The sequence below is a fragment of the Somniosus microcephalus genome, chromosome 1 (genome assembly GCF_052327205.1).
Source record: "Somniosus microcephalus isolate GS21.2 chromosome 1, FLI_Smic_1.0, whole genome shotgun sequence".
NCBI classification, from domain to species: domain Eukaryota; kingdom Metazoa; phylum Chordata; class Chondrichthyes; order Squaliformes; family Somniosidae; genus Somniosus; species Somniosus microcephalus.
The window spans coordinates 186,084,606-186,105,083 of NC_140987.1; the positions used below are offsets into that span (position 1 = coordinate 186,084,606).

General features: G+C 46.1%; 1 protein-coding gene across 1 annotated transcript in view; it reads left to right on the forward strand.

Moving 5' to 3' along the window:
- Nucleotides 1-1,489: 1,489 nt before the first annotated feature.
- The window catches only part of riok2 (RIO kinase 2 (yeast)), a 75,621-nt gene continuing 56,632 nt past the window's right edge, over nucleotides 1,490-20,478 (forward strand). Inside the window, exons 1-4 of the mRNA XM_085988076.1 lie at nucleotides 1,490-1,570; nucleotides 11,448-11,586; nucleotides 14,713-14,829; nucleotides 18,597-18,772. Of these exons, the coding sequence (XP_085844202.1) occupies nucleotides 1,505-1,570; nucleotides 11,448-11,586; nucleotides 14,713-14,829; nucleotides 18,597-18,772 (498 nt within the window). The 5' untranslated portion in view covers nucleotides 1,490-1,504. The remainder of the gene's footprint in view (nucleotides 1,571-11,447; nucleotides 11,587-14,712; nucleotides 14,830-18,596; nucleotides 18,773-20,478) is intronic.

The window sequence follows — 20,478 nt, forward strand, 5'->3', positions numbered from 1 at the left end:
ACACGGTTTAATACTCCATTAAAAGTCAGACCCAAATGGATTAGGTGTAACTGGAGTTTTAAATGTAAGAAGTCACACAACACCAGGTTATAGTCCAACAGCTTTATTTGAAATCACAAGCTTTCGGAGCGCTGCTCCTTTGTCAGGTGAAGTGGAGAAATGCATAAAGGCACAGCTTATATAGTCAGAGAATAATGTCAGATGTTTACAGGTAATCTTGCCAACTGCCATTTATCACACCTCGGCAGAGAGATAATCACAGCAATCAAAGGTGTGAATGGTGTCCAAACAGGTCAGTCAGGAAAACATTATCTCTCTGCCGAGGTGTGATAAATGGCAGTTGGCAAGATTACCTGTAAACATCTGACATTATTCTCTGACTATATAAGCTGTGCCTTTATGCATTTCTCCACTTCACCTGACGAAGGAGCAGCGCTCCGAAAGCTTGTGATTTCAAATAAAGCTGTTGGACTATAACCTGGTGTTGTGTGACTTCTTACACTTGTCCACCCCAGTCCAACTCCGGCATCTCCACACCATGGAGTTTTAACAGCATATTGACTGCTAAACGAAGGCCCTGAAAAACTAATTTTAACTTTGTGCAGTGTCAAATTTATCCCTTTTAATAAAGATTAAAATTAAGAAACTTTTAAGTTTGTCCATCTTTATTTGAGGTTTGCCTTATCCCCATGTAAGAGCCCCACCTTTGTTTTTGCTCTCTTAACATTTATAAAAAGTTAGAATTTTAAGGGCTTACTCACTTCCTTGTTTGCGGTCTGTGAGAATTCTGCATTTGATTGGCTGCTTAGACAGCCTGTTGACGTCACAACAGTTCGCAGGAGGGGAACCTGGTGTGCTCTGTTGATTTGAATTATGCGACTGAAAAGCCAAACTTCTCGCCACAGGAATCGCGAGTTCTTTGTGCGAAGCTTATTTCAGGGCCGCCGCTGACGGTAAATCCCAGAACCCATGTGTCAGCTCGATGACTTTTCTGGGTTGTGACCAAAGGGTCACCGACCTGAAATCTTAAGCCCTCACCCGTCCCCTCTCCACCAGGGCTGCCCCTGACAAATGCTGAGTATTTCCAGCATTGAATTCAGACTTCCAGCATCGGCAGTACCTTACTTCTTATAATAATGCACACTAGCATGTAGGCACCGGTACCTGTGGCAGCAGCTCTTGGCTCTTATTCTTTGAGGATATAACTCAGCGATGACGTCCTCCTCCAGCCCGCGCCCAACCATCTTCGCGGCCTCGCACATCCTCGCAGCGCAAAGGAAAACTCCCAATAAGCCAACACCCATCTAAAGGGTAATATTATCTGCACTAAAATCTTATATAATTAAAAAAATCATACTAAAAGAAGTTTTTGCAGATGTCTTTAAAAAGTGCGATTATCATTCTTAACTCGCTGATTATTTCTTTTAAGCGTACTCCAGGACCTGGGGGGGGAAGTGCTGCGCGCGCAGCCGGTGCGACGGTTTTGCGATCCGGTGGCGGCGCCATGGGGAAGCTGAACGTGGTGCTGCTGAGGTACCTCGAGAGAGAGGACTTCAGAGTGCTGGTTGGGGTAAGTCCCATCTGCGCCCCTCTAAGCTCTTGGTGTGCTGGGTGGTCTAGGCCTAGCTCTCTGGGTATATACTACCTTCATTTTACTCCCGCAGTCCAAGTTGTGCTGGAGCAAAATTGGACATGTGGTTCTCGCTGGGGCTGGGGGGGTGGTGAGTGATTTGTTCCCTGATCACAATTTTCTATTTAAAAAAAAAACCTGGAGTTTAATGAAACTTAGTTTGATAGTTTTAGAATGATAAATTACTTGATCTAGGTGTAGATTGTACATTTGGTAGCAATGTTATTAGGAGGGGAGTAGGGGGATGGTGAAGAGATAATTCCTATAATACACATTTAATAAAATAGAACACAGCAGTTCTGAATGCATGCAATATCCCTGTGTGCCCTTGCTATTGCTTTTGCTGGCACTGACATTTGCTGGTAAATAATTCCGAGGTGTCTATTACCTTGTCCAAGAGAGTAGATTTCATAATAACAGAAAATGCTGGAAAAACTCAGCAGGCCAGGCAACATCCGTGGAGAGAAAATAGTCAACGTTTCAGGTCAAACCCTTTGTCAAGACTGAAGGCCAGGCTGGGAGAGAAGTGAAGAGACATTGAGGTATTCAAAACGGGACGAGATGGTGATAGGACTAGTAAAGAGACAAAAGATGGCTCTAGATTAGGTGTGAAATGCGCTGGTAGAATGGGAGACAGCTGCCATGTGGGAGAGGAGAAAAAAAAGGGGGTGGGAAAGGGCCAAAACAAAAGTGTGGATAAAAAATAAGTAAAAATGTAATGGGGGCCGAGGTTATGATCTGAAATTGTTGAACTCGATATTGAGTCCGGAAGGCTGTGAAGTGCCTAATCGGAAGATGAGGTGCTGTTCCTTGAGCTTCCGTGGAACAATGCAAGAGCCTGAGTACAGTGAGGTCTGAGTGGGAATGGGGCGGTGAATTAAAATAACAGGCGACCGGAAACTTGGGGTCATCCTTGCGGACTATTTTGCTATCGTGTCAGAGTAGATTTCATGACGGAGCCAAGATAGAACCCAGCTGATACAATAGAAAAATACTGCGGATTCTGGAAATCCAAAATAACAGAAAACGCGGGAAAAACCCAGCAGGCCAGGCAGCATCCGTGGAGAGAGAAACAGAGTTAACGTTTCAGATCGAAGACCTTTCGTCAGAACTGGAAAAAAGCAGGAAATGGAAAGCAAGTTTAGGGGCTGGGAAAAGGGGGAGGGGATGAAAGAACAAAAGGGAAGGTCAGTGATAGGATAGAAAGCAGGAGAGATTAAGAGACATTGAGAGACCTTAAGAGATATTCAAGGCAAGAGGAGGTGGTAATGGGACAGGTTAAGGAACAAAGGATGGTTCAGCTGAGCCTGATTCCTCCCTCACCAAATTTTCAGTTTCCAAATGTTACTAGGATTTCAGTGAAACATTGTGGTGAAGTTTTTGTACTGGCACACGGGTAATTTTTCAACATAATTTCAATGAAGTATAATGGTGTATGAAACTTTCATGCTACAGTATATCCATTTAAACTGAAAAAGACAGCCTGGCAGTATTTAAAATAGATTTTATCCTTTCAAATTTTGCATTTTTTAATCTCGATAGTGATCTGGTGTAGGAACCCTGATTTACTTCCTTTTAACTCCCATACCTGGCATTTTCTGGGGATGCTGAGGCCAAGTATAATAATCCTAGAAACTTGCAGCACAGAAGCCCGTCGTGCCTGTGCTAACTCTTTGAAAGAGCAGTTGTGCTTGATCCCACATTTTGTCCGTAACCCTGTAAGTTCCTCATCCTCAAGTACCTATCCAATTTTTTTTTTTAAATTATTAATGGAATCAGCTTCTACCACCTCTTCAGGTAGACAGCTTTGAGTGAAACAAATTCTCCTCATCTCCCCTCCAGATCTTTTGCCAATGGTTTTAAATCTGTGACCTCTGGTTATTGATCCACTCGCGAGTGGGAATAGTTTTTCTCCATCTACTCTTATCAAAACCCCTCATCTTGAAAACCTCTATTAGGTCACCTCTTAACCTTGTCTGTTCCAAGGAGAACAGTCCTAACTTTTCCAACCTCTCCTCATAACTGAAGTCCCTCGTCCCCAGGTAAACCACCTCTCTACCCTTTTCTAAGGCCTTTGTACCTTTCCTGAAATGTGATGCACAGAATTGTCCACAATTCTCCAGCTGGGGCCTACCTAAGCTGTGATTTATAAAGCTCTGGCATGATCTCTGTTTTTATATTCTATTCCTCTATTTATAAACCCAAGTATTCCATATGCTTTTTTTTTACCACCTCATCAACTTGCCCTGCCAGCTTTAAGGATTTGTGTATATGGGCACCAAGGTCTATCTACACTTTTCAAAATTGTCTTTCCATATTAGTCCTCCCAAAGTGCATTACTTCACACTTCCCTGCATTGAACATCATTTTTTTAAATTTCGTTTTTATGGGATGTGGGCATCGCTGGCAAGGCCAGCATTTATTGCCCATCCCTAATTGCCCTCGAGAAGGTGGTGGTGAGCCGCCTTCTTGAACCGCTGCAGTCCGTGTGGTGAAGGTACTCCCACAGTACTGTTAGGTAGGGAGTTCCAGGATTTTGACCCAGTGACGAAGGATCAGCAATATACCTCTAAGTCAGGATGATGTGTAACTTGGAGGTGGTGGTGTTCCCATGCGTCTGCTGCAGAGGTCGCGGGTTTGGGAGGTGCTGCCGAAGAAGCCTTGGCAAGTTGCTGCAGTGCATCTTGTAAATGGTACACACTGCAGCCACGGTGCGCCGGTGGTGGAGGGAGTGAATGTTTAAGGCAGTGGACGGGGTGCCAATCAAGCGGGCTGCTTTGTCCTGGATGGGTTGAGCTTCTTGAGTGTTGTTGGAGCGGCACTCATCCAGGCAAGTGGAGAGTATTCCATTACACTCCTTACTTGTGCCTTGTAGATGGTAGAAAGGTTTTGGGGAGTCAGGAGGTGAGACACTCGCTGCAGAATACCTAGCCTCTGACCTGCTCTTGTTGCCACAGTATTTAGGTGGCTGCTCCAGTTAAGTTTCTGGTCAATGGTGGCCCCAAGGATGTTGATGGTGGGGGTTTCATAAGAAATAGGAGCAGGAGTAGGCCAATCGGCCCCTTGAGCCTGCTCCACCATTCAATAAGATCATGGCTGATCTGATCCTAACCTCAAATCTTCTATCACTCTGCATCCACCCGAACCCATGTGATCTCCTGGGAGAGGCGAAAAACCAGATAAAGACCCAATGGCCAATTTGGGAGAAAAAAATCTGGGAAATTCCTCTCCGACCCATCTAGGCGATCGAAATTCTTCCAGGAGATCACTCTGTCCCTATATTTTCTACAGTACTTACCTTCTGTAAAGGCGATCTCCACCCCAGCCAGGAACAGGAATAAAACCATCTCCTGAAATCTAACACAGAATTAGAACACAGTAGGAGCAGAACAAGGCTACACGGCCCCTGGGCCCACTCCACTACCCACAGGGCCATGACCATTCCGAACCTAGACTCATGTCCAATTTCCTGCCTGTTCCCCGTAACCCTTAATTCCCTTTACTTCTAGGAAACTATCTATTTCTGTTTTAAATTTATTTAATGATGTAGCTTCCACAGCTTTCTGGGGCAGCAAATTCCACAAACCTACCACCCTCTGAGTGAAGAAGTTTCTCCTCATCTCAGTTTTGAATGAGCATTGAATGTCAAGGGGCAGTGTTTAGACTCTCACTTGTTGGAGATAGTCATTGCCTGGAACTTCTGTGGCGCGAATGTTACCTGCCACTTATCAGCCCAAGCCTGAATGTCGTCCAGGTCTTGTTGCGTGCGGGCATGGCATGGACTGCTTCATTATCTGAGCAGTTGTGAATGGCATTGAACACTGTGCAGTCATCAGCGAACATCCCCATTTCTGACCTTAATGTTGGAGGGAAGGTCATTGATGAAGCAGCTGAAGATGGTTGGGCCTAAGACACTGCCTGAGGAACTTCTGCAGCGATGTCCTGGGGCTGTGATGCTTGACCTTCAATCACCACAACCATCTTCCTTTGTGTTCGGTATGACTCCAGCCAGTGGAGAGTTTTCCCATTGACTTTAGTTTTACTAGGGCTCCTTGATGCCACACCTTGGTCAAATGTTGCCTTGATGTCAAGGGCAGTCACTCTCACCTCACCTCTGGAATTCAGCTCTTTTGTCCATGTTTGGACCAAGGCTATAATGAGGTCGGCAGCCGAGTGGTCTTGGCGAAACCCAAACTGAGCATCAGTGAGCAGGTTATTGGTGAGTAAGTGCTGCTTGATAGCACTGTCAATGACACCTTCCATCACTTTGCTGATGATTGAGAGTAGACTGATGGGGCAGTAATTGGCCGGGTTGGATTTGTCCTGCTTTTTGTGACAGGACGCACCTGGGCAGTTTTCCACATTGTCGGATAGATGCCAGTGTTGTCGCTGTACTGGAACAGTTTGGCTGGAGGCACGGCTAGTTCTGGAGCCCAAGTCTTTAGCACGATAGCCAGGATGTTGTTGGGGCCCATAGCCTTTGCTGTATCCAGTGCGCTCAGCCGTACCTTGATATCACGTGGAGTGAATCGAATTGGCTGAAGACTGGCTTCTGTGATGGTGGGGACCACAGGAGGAGGCCGATATGGATCATCCACTCGGCACTTCTGGCTGAGATGGTTGCAAATGCTTCAGCCTTATCTTTTGCACTCACGTGCTGGGCTTCACCATCATTGAGGATGGGGGTGTTCATGGAGCTTCCTCCTCCCATTAGTTGTTTAATGATCCACCACCATTCACGACTGGATGTGGCAGGACTGCAGAGCTTTGATCTGATCCGTTGATTGTGGGATCGCTTAGCCCTGTCTATAGCATGTTGCTTCCGCTTTTTAGCATGCATGTGTTGCAGCTTCCCCAAGTTAATGCCTCATTTTCAGGTGCACCTGGTGCTGCTCCTGGCATGCTCTTCTACACTCCTTATTGAACCAGGGTTGGTCCCCTGGCTTGATGGTAATGGTAGAGTGAGGGATATGCCGGACCATGAGGTGGAATACAATTTTGCTGCTGCTGATGCCATGCTTCTGCCCATTTTACCATCCTGTCTTCCTGAAGCCTATAACTATCCTCATCACTACTACTTTGCCAAGTTTTGTATCATCTGCAAACTTTATAATGATGCTCCCTACAACCGAGTCTAGGTCGTTTATAAAAATTGAAATGTCACAGCTGAATACATAACCAATGATACAGGAGAGTCTTGATGTATTGAAGTGCAAGTGGAATGCTAAAAACTGACATACCAAATCTTTAATTGATCTATAATTTTGTTCCTAGTCCTGTTCTGTAGCAAGTTCATGTATTGCTTGCCAGGGCTTATGTACCACTGCTCTCTTTCACTCCTAATTGGTGTCTGAAATGGCCATCACAAGACTAGGAATTAGAGCAGCCAATACTATTCTTCTGTCTGTTTGAAATTGGTGGACCCAGCAGCTTAGGAAACATTAGGACTCTGCTGCTACGATAGCAAAATACTGCAGATGTTGGAAATCCGAAATAACAACAGAAAATGCTGGAAAAACTCAGCAAGTCAGGCAACATCCGTGGAGAGAAATTTGAGTTGACGTTTCGGGTTGGACCCTTCTTCAAAACTGGAGAGAAAAGGAACTAGATCGAAGGCAGGGCTGCGATCGGACAAAAGAATAAAAGAACCAAAAGAAGTAAAAGAGATTAGAAGCTAGACGAGATGGTAATAGGCTGTGATTAGGTGTAAAGTGTACTGGCAGGGCAAAAGATAGCTGCCAGGTGTGAGAGAGAAACAAAAGGAAAGGGGGGGGGGAAAGGAAAGGAGTGGAAAAATAGAAGTGCTGTTGCCACATTCAAACAAGGAGCAGCAAACCCATGCTGGAGACTGATGCAGAGGGCTACCACAGAATTTATCGGGAAGATTCAGGCCAGTTTTAAAAGTGGAGCCATTTACAAGTTTGCTGATGATACAAAAACATACACTGGAGATGGGAACTTAGTGAATAAATATAGTACAGGCCAATTTGGATACAAGGGGAGGGGGGAATGGGCACATGTGGCAGATGTCCTTCAGTGTAAATGCACTATGATGCTTTGGGCTGGGTAATTTCTTACATGTACAGGAAACTTTCTGGTATCCGGCACTGACGGGACCGAGCTGGTGCCGTTAGATCAAAACTGCCGTATAATCCAGCCCTAATGTTAAAACATACAGAGCTTTTCAGCTCCGTGTGAATCAACAAACCCTGTTGCTTAGCAACAGCTGCAAGCATCTCTAGCTGAAGCTGTTGCTTTAGCTACAGACCTTGCAGAGCCTGACTGGGGGGGAAAAAAAGCAACCAGAAGTAAAAAAAAAACTTATAGAAAATAATAGGGTAATAATAGTGGGGGATTTCAACTTCCCCAATATTAATTGGGATAGTCAGAGTGTGAAAGGCTTAGAGGGTGCAAAATTCTTAAAGTGCATCCAGGAGAGCTTTTTGAGCCAACATGTAGAAAGTCCTACAAGAGAGGGGGCGGTACTGGACCTAATTCTAGGGAATGTAGCCGGGCAGGTGGTGGAAGTGTCTGTAGGAGAGCATTTTGGCGATAGTGACCATAATTCGGTGAGATTTATGGTGGTCATGGAAAAAGACAAAGACGGCCCGGAAATAAGGGTTCTAAATTGGGGGAAGGCCGATTTTAATAAGATAAGGCAGGATCTGGCCAAAGTGGACTGGGAGCAGCTACTTATAGGAAAATCCACATCAAAACAGTGGGAGGCTTTCAGAAGGGAAATAGAGAGAGTACAACACCAACATGTTCCTGTAAAGGTCAAGGGTGGGACCAACAAGCAAAGGGAACCTTGGATGACAAGGGATATACAAAAATGCATTAGGAAAAAAAGGGGGGCTTTTAGCAGTTACAAAAGACGGAGGAAGCCCTAGAGGAGTATAAAAGGTGCAGGGGCATACTTAAAAAGGAAATTAGGAGGGCGAGGAGGGGCCATGAAATAACACTGGCGAGCAAAATAAAGGAAAATCCTAAGATGTTTTATAAGTATATTAAGGGCAAGAGGATAACCAGGGAAAGGGTAGGGCCCATTAGGGACCAAAGTGGCAAGCTGTGTGTAGAGCCAGATGAAGTAGGTGGGGTTTTAAATGAATTTTTTGCATCTGTGTTCACTATGGAGAAAGACGATGTAGACATAGAAATCGGGCAAGGGGACTGTGACATACTTGAACATATTAGCATCGAGAGGGAGGAGGTACTAGCGGTTTTAGCAGGCCAAAAAGTGGATAAATCCCCAGGCCCGGACGAGATGTATCCCAGGCTGTTGTGTGAGGCAAAGGAGGAGATTGCAGGGGCTCTGACACAAATTTTCAGAACCTCTCTGGTCACAGGGGATGTACCAGAGGACTGGAGAACAGCTAACGTAGTACCATTATTCAAGAAAGGTAGCAGGGATAAACCAGGGAATTACAGGCCAGTGAGCCTAACATCCGTGGTAGGGAAATTATTGGAAAAAATTCTGAGGGACAAAATTAGTCTCCACTTGGAGAGGCAAGGATTAATCGGGGATCGTCAGCATGGCTTTGTCAAGGGTAAATCATGTCTGACCAATCTGATTGAATTTTTCGAGGGGGTGACTAGGTGTGTGGATGTGGTTTACATGGACTTCAGTAAAGCTTTTGACAAAGTCCCGCATAGGAGACTGGTCAAGAAGGTAAGAGCCTATGGGATCCAGGGGGCCTTGGCGTGTTGGATCCTAAACTGGCTGAGTGGCAGGAGGCAGAGGGTGATGGTCGAAGGTTGCTTTTGTGACTGGAAGCCTGTGTCCAGTGGGGTACCTCAGGGATCGGTGCTGGGTCCCTTGCTGTTTGTGATCTACATTAATGATTTGGATGAGAATGTAAAAGGTATGATCAGTAAGTTCGCGGATGACACGAAAATTGGTGGGGTGGTAAATTGCGAGGAGGAAAGCCTCAGGCTACAGGACGATATTAACGGGTTGGTCAGATGGGCGGAAAAGTGGCAAGTGGAATTTAACCCTGAAAAGTGCGAGGTGATGCATTTTGGACGGACAAATAAGGCAAGGGAATGCACAATGAGTGGTAGGACCCTAGGAGGTACAGAGGGTCAGAGGGACCTTGGTGTACATGTACATAGGTCCCTGAAGGCAGCGGAACAGGTAGATAAGGTGGTTAAAAAGGCATATGGGATACTTGCCTTCATTAGCAGAGGCATAGAATATAAGAGCAGGGAGGTTATGATGGAGCTGTACAAAACGCTGGTGAGGCCACAGCTGGAGTACTGTGTGCAGTTCTGGTCGCCTCATTATAGGAAGGATGTGATTGCTTTGGAGAGGGTGCAGAGAAGATTCACCAGGATGTTACCTGGGATGGAGCGCCTCAGCTATGAAGAAAGACTAAACAGGCTGGGGTTGTTTTCCTTGGAGCAAAGGAGGCTGAGGGGGGACCTGATTGAGTGTACAAAATGATGAGGGGCATAGATAGGGTAGATAAAGAGGAACTTTTCCCCTTAGTAGGGGGGTCAATAACAAGGGGGCATAGATTCAGGGTAAGGGGCAGGAGATTTAGAGGGGATTTGAGGAACTTTTTCACCCAGAGGGTGGTTGGAAGCTGGAACTCACTGCCTGAAAGGGTGGTAGAGGCAGGAACCCTCACAACATTCAAGAAGCATTTGGATGGGCACTTGAAATGCCATTGCATACAAGGCTATGGACCAAATGCTGGAAAATGGGATTAGACTGGACAGGGATTGATGGACGGCGCAGACACGATGGGCCGAAGGGCCTCTTTCTGCGCTGTAAAACTCTATGACTCTATGGCTCCTGAATTTTGCCGGTAGATAGAGCTTTCCGGACTTTTAACCTCCGGTTAAACGAAAGTTTCCTGTATATATGATGCAGGGATAACTATTAAAGGATGCAGAACAGGAAAGGGACCTGGGAATTATAGTGGCTGACACATTGAAGGTTCACAAGCAGTCTGATGAGCCAGTGGGAAAGTAAATGGGGTTTGGGGGCATATTGCTCGGACGATATAGTATAAATCGAGGAATTTTTTGGGGGTTGTACATGGCCTTGGTATGGCTGTATTTGGAGTGGAAGCAAGTCATCCGAGGGACTGCCTAAGAAGATAAGATATTTGGAATACTGTATTTTGGTTTAGATCCCCACACATGATGGGAGAGATCGAGGTCTTGGAGTAAGTCCTGAGGAGGGTGCACAAAATTATATCCAATCTTGGGCATTTAGCTATCGGGATGGGCTCAAGAAATTTTGGGGGGGCGGCGATGAGGTGGGCAGTGGCCATTGGAGAAACGCAAGTTTAGAGGAGGCCTGGTGCGATTGAGGGTTTAAAAGTGACAAAGAAAATAAAATGAGCCTTCAGGGACGGGGAGAATTGTGACATCAGTATAAAATACGTAAACAAACTGTTGGATTAGTTGCTAGGAAGTATTCCTTTTTACAGAATGTTATTGACCTCTGGAACAGATTACCAAAGAACATGGTGAGTATGGATTCTCTGTAAATCTTCAAAAGGGAGCTGGATAAGTTCTTGAGAACATTTCAAGTTATAAAATGTAGGTTGCGGGGTTCCTGCAATTAGTGATACTCGTGAGTCACAACAGTCTCCAGGAACTCGCTTGATTGTCTTCAGGGACAGGGATTTCCTGTGGATTTTCCTTTTTTTTTGCCTGTCCCAGGAAATTGCATATTGAGGAGGGGTTAGGTTGGTCACATAATTACTTTGATATTTTATTCAATAATGGAGTGCATCCTGAGTTATTTTACTTACTTTTATTCTAAGTATCTTAAGTTAACATTTTTTGTTCTAATAATATACAGGTTGAAATGGGAATGAAGAATCATGAAATTGTTCCACCCAGTCTTATTGCTTCAATATCAAACCTTAAACATGGTGGATGCAACAAGATTCTGCGTGAATTGGTAAAACACAAACTATTAGCTTACGAGCGAGCAAAAAGTAAGTTTGGTACAGATAATGTTAAATAATTTGTCTTACATTATTTAAATCATACCAGCTGTCATAAATACCACATTTATATTTTCCATGTAAACCCTGATCTTAGCCATATTTTGTATTTTTCAATAATGGCACTCCTTTATATTTCAGTTTGTCTTGTTTATTTTTGCCACACTTTTAGTGCCTTTCCGCTTCAATTTATACATTATTGTATTTGATTACCCAAAATGTTCTAATTCTAGTGAATAAATGCACACAAGCCAAATATTTCTTTGTTATCTATTGTGTATGGAGGAAAGTATATGCTTATGTTAACGGTTGACCTTTATGTTACTGATATGAATGCCCTTTCCATTGTTGCAAAATTACAATTTTTATGAAATCATGTTTAATACCTTGGGCTGTAATAAGACATTAAAATAAAGGACCTGAATATGTAAGTCTAACATATCACTATTGCTTTCAAAATAATGATTGTTTAGCACTCCAATTTAATTTTAAGTTTGGCCTCAGTTAAGTTTTTTTAGGACTTTGGAATACCAATTTGGCTATTGGACTGTAGCCGCACAATTCATAGTGATAATCATGTCAAAAAACATCAGGGCTGATATTTTTTTTGCCCCTAGGGAAAATCTATTCCCCAGACACACAGATCAGGACAAAAGTGGCAGAGATTAATAACACTGGGTTTTGTCCACCTTTATGTTGCCCTGAGGGTTCCAGGTTTCCCTTGAGGGGCAGAAGCAGGGTCTATGCTTGCAGTAGACGGAGGCCCTATGCTGGTGAGGGTTACGGGGCATTCCTGGCCTCCTGCCTCTGTTTCCGAAAGTTGAGCCATGCGTCTAATGACGCCCCAAGAAGCTGTGGGGTGGGGGGCGGGTGGGGGTCTCAGCCTTGTGGCTGCTCTTGTCCAACAGCCAGGCCTGAGGCCAGTAGCAAACCTGCCCCCAGTTCCTGGCACAGTGCCCTGCATTGGCAGACCTGCATCAGGGCTGAGATCAGGTTGTGTTAATGGCCAGGCCTTGCATACTAAATTCAGGTATGGTGCACTTTGGGTCTGTCAAGCACCTGTGCAGGATTGGGTTTTGTGCTAGGAAAATCAACCACCTTGTTTTCTGCAGACTTTTAAAATGCCGAGTCAGGATAAATACCTGAATGCCACTACTTTTTCAATAATGATCCACTTAATGAGAACCGTGGAACAGCCATAAATTTGTAATATAATTGAGACAGTTAAAAAGTTTAGCTCTCCTGACATTTCTTTTCCGTCCCTTTACTGACACACCACTAGACATTGATTTCCAAAATTTCACTATTTTCAGTGCAATATTTGAAGATTTACTATAAACATCTCAAGAATAGAAGGGAGCAAAACATGGCCACCTTTAACTCACTTGCATCTCTCTGCCCCCACCCACCAAAAAAAAATCCCCAAATCCCCAATATTAAACATAGTGCCGTTTTGGGGCTGTGGTGTACCCTTAAGTAGTGCAGTAATAGTGTTTAGATCTTACAATTTAAGTAACGACGGAAAATAATCAGAGCATCAATGTGCATTCTCTCAGATTGGTGGGATGTGACTTTGCACCTGTGAAACTTCTAAATTTTTCTAGATGTTTCTCAAAAAAGGGGGAGCAATTGAAGGATGTGGTGTCCCAATTGCGGTTGCTTGCTTCCTAGTAGCTGATGTGTAGGACAGAATTAGCAGATGTCTGGAGCAAGTTATTTTCGTGGCTTTTTGACAAGCGACGCTATGGAGAGCAGCAAATTAAAAGAGGAGAAGAAATAAAAGCCTTGCAACATTCCGCAAAAAAAATTCAGGGTTCACTTACAGATTTTTTTTTTTTTAATTCTGATACGATCCCGCAATACAGTGATATCCTAGGGGTATGTATAATGCAGTCCTGCAAGTGCAAGTGGAGTAAATCAAATTACTAATTGTCAGTTTCCAAGCCAACAAAAAGTTACAACTGTAGAAACTGATTAAATTTGCATTCTAAATTTGAAAAGCTGCACCTTAATTCACATTATAATGGTATTGAAATAAACTCATAACAGAAAATTCTAAACACTCAGCAGGTCAGGCAGCATTTATGGAGAAAGAAATAGTTAACGTTTCAGCAGATGGAAGCTTTTGAAGCAGGTGCAGAGCCTGTGAAAAGGGGGGAATTTGGGGAAGGAAAAGAACAAAGGGGAGAGGTCTGTGATAGGGTAGAGGACAGCAGTAATTAAATGTGTGATGGTGCAAAGCAAAATGAGATGATGACGAGACAAGTATAGAAACAAAAAATGGGGCCAGAGGAGGTGTAAATGGTTACAGCAAAATCACAGAGGAGGAAGGATGCATGAAAAATCTAGCAAAGATGGGAAGGCTGCAGTGGCAGCAGAAAGGCAGGTAGACCCCAGGGGTGGGCTCACCCCGTTGTCGTTTACCGATAGGGTATCCCCAGCCCGCACGTCATCCACTCCGTGGTTTTGGTGCAGCCATCCTCCATTCCTAGTACTTGCTGTTGGAGAGAAAATGAGAATGGTGGTTAAGTTCACAGAATCACAGAAACCCCACAGTGCAGATAGAGGCCATTTCAGCCCATCGAGCCTGCACCGACACATATCCCACCCTATCCCCGTAACCCCACGTATTTAATCCCCCTAACACTAAGGGTCAATTTATCATAGCCAATCAACCTAACCCGCACATCTTTGGACTGTGGGAGGAAACCGGAGCACCCGGAGGAAACCCATGCAAACATGGGGAGAATGTCTGTGTGGAGTTTGCACAGTCACCCGAGGCCGGATTCGAACCCGGGTCCCTGGTGCTGTGAGGCAACAGTGCTAACCACTATGCCACCGTGCTTCCCCTGTTGTTAAGCTTCATGTTAAGGCTCAAATGCTATAAAGTGCTGAGTAGAAAGATGAGGTGCTGTTCCTTAAGCTTGCACTGAGCTTCATTGGAACAGTGTAGGAGGCTAATGACAGAGGTCAGAATGTGATAGAGAATTAAAGTGACCAGATGATGAGGGCCACTCTTCCAGACTGAATGGAGGCGTTCAGCAAAGCAATCGCCCAATCTACATTTGGTGTCCCCATTGTTGTCCATTTTGGGTCATCATGCTGTTTCTCTTTCAGCTGTCCAAGGTTATCGATTGACAAATACTGGATATGATTACCTAGCTCTGAAAACTCTTTCTTCTCGCAATGTCCTCAATTCTGTTGGAAACCAAATGGGTGTTGGCAAGGAATCTGGTAAGAAAATAACTATTTACCTTGCACGATATTTGATAACTAAGGAATCATTTTTTGATCTGTTAATTGCAAGACTAAAGTAAGTTAAACATATGTGGTTCAAGGAAAAGGCCCACCACTATCTTCGAGCAAACAGGGAGGGGCAATAAAAGTGGTATTCCCCTTTTTCCCCCCTCCGCCCTCTCTCTTCCTCTCCCCCTCCCCTCTCTCTCCCCCTCCCCCCTCTCTCCCCCTCCCCCCTCTCTCCCCCTCCCCCCCTCTCTCCCCCTCCCCCCCTCTCTCCCCCTCTCCCCCTCCCCCCCTCTCTCCCCCTCCCCCCTCTCTCCCCCTCCCCCCCTCACCCCTCTCTCCCCCTCCCCCCTCTCTTCCCCTCCCCCCCTCTCTTCCCCTCCCCCCCTCTCTTCCCCTCCCCCCCTCTCTTCCCCTCCCCCCCTCTCTTCCCCTCCCCCCTCTCTTCCCCTCCCCCCCTCTCTTCCCCTCCCCCCCTCTCTTCCCCTCCCCCCCTCTCTTCCCCTCCCCCCCTCTCTTCCCCTCCCCCCCTCTCTTCCCCTCCCCCCCTCTCTTCCCCTCCCCCCCTCTCTTCCCCTCCCCCCCTCTCTTCCCCTCCCCCCCTCTCTTCCCCTCCCCCCCTCTCTCTTCCCCTCTCCCCCTCCCCCCCTCTCTCTTCCCCTCCCCCCCCTCTCTTCCCCTCCCAAACTCTCCCGGCCTGTCCCCCCCCTCCGACGCTGGGATTGACATCATCATGAAGTATAACTCCGTATGGTGTTGAGGTGAATTTAAAAAGTTCCCCGGCAATCTGTTGTATCTACTAGGCACATTGTGAACTGAAGCAGTCTTTTATATTAAAACTAGCTGGGGAGCCCCGCGTTGCGAGGGCAATTTTGGGGCGCGAGGGCAATTTTGGGGCGCTTGGTCTCCCTGCCCCTGTGTGTCCCCCCTCTCCCTGTCATGTCCTCTCCCTGTCCTATCCCTCCCTCCCCTATCTCCCTCCCTCCCTCCCACCCCCGCTCCCCTCCCTCCCCCCGCTCCCCTCCTCCCCTCCCCTCCCGTCGCCCACCCCCACCCCCTCCCCTGTCTGTGTCCCTCCCTCCCCCGCTCCCCTCTGTCCCTCTCTCCGGCCCCTCCCCCTGCCTACCTGAGGTCCGGTGCCGTTGCCAGAGCGGGAACGCTGAGCGGCGGCCGGCGCCGGGAGCGGGCTCTCGCGGCCGGCGCATGCGCGGTCAGTGCGGCCGGCGCATGCGCGGTCAGTGCGGCCGGCGCATGCGCGGTCAGTGCGGCCGGCGCATGCGCGGTCAGTGCGGCCGGCGCATGCGCGGTCAGTGCGGCCGGCGCATGCGCGGTCAGTGCGGCCGGCGCATGCGCGGTCAGTGCGGCCGGCGCATGCGCGGTCAGTGCGGCCGGCGCATGCGCGGTCAGTGCGGCCGGCGCATGCGCGGTCAGTGCGGCCGGCGCATGCGCGGTCAGTGCGGCCGGCACGAGCGCCCCGCGATTTCCAGAGGCTCGCGCGCCCCCGCGATTTCCCGAGGCTCTCTTTTCTCCCCCCCCCCCCCATTAAATTGTTATTTAATTCCCTAACACATCATTAAAATATTTACCTTAGTTCCCTAACACAGAGAAAGTGTGGGGGAAAAAATCGTGAAAAATCAAGATGGCGGCCACTCACCTCGGTTCAGAAGGATAAGGCCCGCCCACACACGCACCGATTGGTCGACTGGTCAGGTCACCGAAGCGTAGGATTGGTCAATCGTCGAGTCACTCGACACTCAACTGTAGGAAGACCTCGACGTCACACGGTCGCTAATGAGATGCTAATGAGCGGAACGCTGAACGTTTTTGGGATACCGCAGGTGGGATTTTTGTCCGGCCGAAACGTAAATACGCCTATGACCGGTCCGGAATCGCAAGCTTTCTTTTGAGGCGACGCGCGCGTCGGTACGCCCTGTAACTTCCAAACGTATAGAGACCAGGCGGACAGACAGACAGACAGACAGACAGAAGAGCCGCTTTATATATATAGATAAAATAATGTGTGGCCGTATTTGCAGAGCATTCTTGTGGAGGGGGGGATAATCATTTGTAACTGTAAACAGACCACGGTATAAATCAGCCTCCTGCCTGCTGTGGACATCTCCCTGAACCTCCCCGGTTTTGTTGGTAGCATAGTATAATAACAAAGTTACTCGTAATGAGCCTGTTATAAAAAGTGACTGGAATATGTCTACAGTTCAAATGACATTTGTAATTGTTTGCCATCCAAATACTTTGTGTGTTGCGGCCTTGTATTGTACTCAGCTATTTGTTTTTAATATTCACTGATTAAATTCTTAAAATTTCCCAAATTGGCTTAGTTTAACTTTATATTTACAGAAAAAACTTTAGTATAAAGTCATCTAATGCGGTGTAACATTTTGTCGGTGTATATTAATAGCTAATGTATGTCATAGTAGACCTTTTTTAATGCATTTTTAGCTTTATAATTTTTGTGGTTTATGGGGAGGGAAAGGGATATAATGGTACTGTTCTAGACATGGGGTTTTCAACCGGAGACGGCAGCCCCCCTAGGGGTCCGCGAGCGGTTTTCAGTGGGTCAGCCATCAATAACTTCCGGGATTTAAAAAGAAAGAAAAATACAGAGTCACGTAAACGTCGGATCGAGCTGAGCAAACTGACGGCTCCGATTCGGATCTCTGGTTTCCCCCCTCCCAAACATCTGCAAGGATGGCGGCTGCTGCTGCTGAGCCCAGGCCCCCGCTTGCTGAGAAGGGAGAGAGGTGGTGGTCGCTGAGCGCAGTTCCCCCGACTCGAGCTCTCCGCTCCTCTTGCCAGGTCCCACTGTATATACAGGCGGACTGGCCTGCTGGCCGAGTTGCAGTATAATCGGCAGTCTACCGCCAGAACCACCTACGCGTTCAACCGATTCGGCTTCTAGACTCGCGACCAAAAACTTCCGTCTGCTCAATATCGGAAGCTCCCAGGTTAGCAATAGATTTTACCAAGGGTGTTCACTCACACTGTAGTATAGTTAAAAGGGTGCTGGCTGCCCTTTGGTTCCTAACCTCATTCATTCTTCACCTGTGAGTGCATACCTTGACTGTTGCCCTCCTTGGTAGAGCAAGATTGCTATCACAGACAGGCCTGATTGTTCACATCCAATGTTGGCCTCCAGCTAGGATTTACATTTTCTTGGAGCTGCCAGGAATAAAACATTCACCTGGACACTGCTGTGAGCAAATTGTGTTTTTTTTCCATTTTCATTGTACACTTTTGTTTATTAGTTAGGAAAATATTGGAGATGGGGGTGGGGGGAAAAGGCTGCTTGACTGACAATCAAGCAGAGAACCAGGACCGGCTGATGTGCTGGGAATAGTCGGTGGGGGAGTCTGGTTACGGAGTTGAGGGAGACTGGAGGGTCAGGTGATTGGGTCTCATGTGGAGGTAAAGAGGGTGTGGGATGGGCTTGGGACCAGTATTTCTACAATGCCGGGATAGCAACAGCACCAGTAACATGGTGACTGGGAGTGTTACAGGGGGTCCGTGGAATTTTTATAACACGGAAGGGGGGGCCTCCAGAAGCAAAAAGGTTGAGAACCTTCTATCGCCATTTCCAGCCCTAAGAACTCTACAGTTCATGATGTAGGTATTTATTGTAGTAGACTGCTGGTCTATTTGTGGTCCAGCTACAGTACATTTAATGTTGATGTCCTAGAAATTGTAAAATGTGTCTGATCAGATACAACAATAACTTAGTTTGCATTGATCTGTTGCAGATATTTATATAGTTGCAAATGAAGAAGAGCAACAGTTTGCTTTAAAACTGCATAGATTGGGTCGTACATCATTTCGGAATTTGAAGAACAAACGTGACTACCACAAACACAGACAAAAAATGTCATGGCTTTATCTCTCCCGCCTTGCAGCAATGAAAGAATATGCATATATGAAGGTATTTGATACTTTTGAAGTGCACCAAGATGGTCCTGCGAATGTATAGAGAATTTTCAATGTAGTAGTTAACTATGAAAGGGAAGTGAGATGCAGTTCACCTGACCTGTTAGAATGATGGTGTATATTCTGTAGTTCTGTTACACTCATTACAGTTGCATACCAAACAAATTGGTACCCTATCATTATAGACTGTTGCCAGTAATTTTGACAGTTCTCCTATCCTAACTTCAGAAGATCAGTTGAAATGCCATTTACACAATCTGGCCAATGTGTCCCACAATTCTCAATGCTTTCTGAAATGTTTTCATCTGCCAATTTTCCCCGAGTAACTGAACATCCCAGTAACCAAAAAAATTAAATTAAAAAAAAAAGTTACTTATTTCACAGTAACATTACAAAATTTATCAGTTGATTTCCTTTTTGTGTCTTAATGCCTTCATTTAAAGTTTTTTTTAACTTGGAAGGCCTCTGATTCCGCACTACTAGGTCTCAGCCTTGGCTCAGTGGTAGCACTCTCTTGCCTCTGAGTCAGAATGTTGTGGGATCAAGCCCCACTCCAGAGACATGAGCACATAATCTAGGCTGACAGGCTGGCAGAACTCGGAGTGCTGCTCTGTCGGCAATGCCATCTTTTGGATGAGACGTTAAACCATGGCCCTGTCTGCTTTCTCAGGTGGACGTAAAAGATCCCATGGCACTATTCAAAGAAGAACAGGAGAGTTCTACTGTCCTGGTCAATATTTATCCTTCAACCAACATCTCTAAAACTGTTTAATTGGTCATTTATCTCATTGCGCAGATTAAGGTCCCACAAACAGCAATGTGGCTTGTATTCCCATGAGTATAGGAGATTGAGGTGTTTAAAATGTTGAAAGGATTTAAGAGGGTGTCATAGAAATTTACGGCACAGAAGGAGGCCATTCAGCCTATTGGCTGTGCCAGCCAAAAAAGTGCTATCCAGTCTAGTCCCACGTTCCAGCTCTTGGTCCGTAGCCCTGTACGTCACGTGCATATCCAAGTACTTTTTAAATGTGATGAGGGTTTCTGCCTCCACCAGCCTTTCAGGCAATGAGTTCCAGACCCCCACCACCCTCTGGGTGAAAAAAATTCTCCTTCACTCTCCTCTAATACTTTAAACCTATGCCCCTTGGTTATTGAGCAATCTGATAAGGGAAACCACTCTTATCTAGGCCCCTCATAATTTTATACACCTTAATTAAATCTCCCCTTGGCCTCCTCTGTTCCAAAGAAAACAACCCCAGCCTATCCAATCTTTCCTCATAGCTAAATTCTCCAGTCCTGGCAACATCCTTGTAAATCTCCTCTGTACCCTCTCTGGCGCAATCACATCTTTCCTGTAATGTGACCAAAACTGCACACAGTACTCTAGCTGTGGCCTAACTAGTGTTTTATACAGTTCAAGCATAACCTCCCTGCTCTTCTATTCTATGTCTTGGCTAATAAAGGAAAGTATCCTGTATGCCTTCTTAACCACCTTATCTAAATGTCCTGCTACCTTCAGGGATCTGTGATGCACGCCAAGGTTCCTCTGTTCCTCTACGCTTCTCAGTATCCTACCATTTATTGTGTATTCCCTTGCCTTGTTAGCCCTCCCCAAATACATTACCTCACACTTCTGGATTGAATTCCATTTGCCACTTATCTGCCCACCTGACCAGTCCATTGACATTTTCCTGCAGTCTA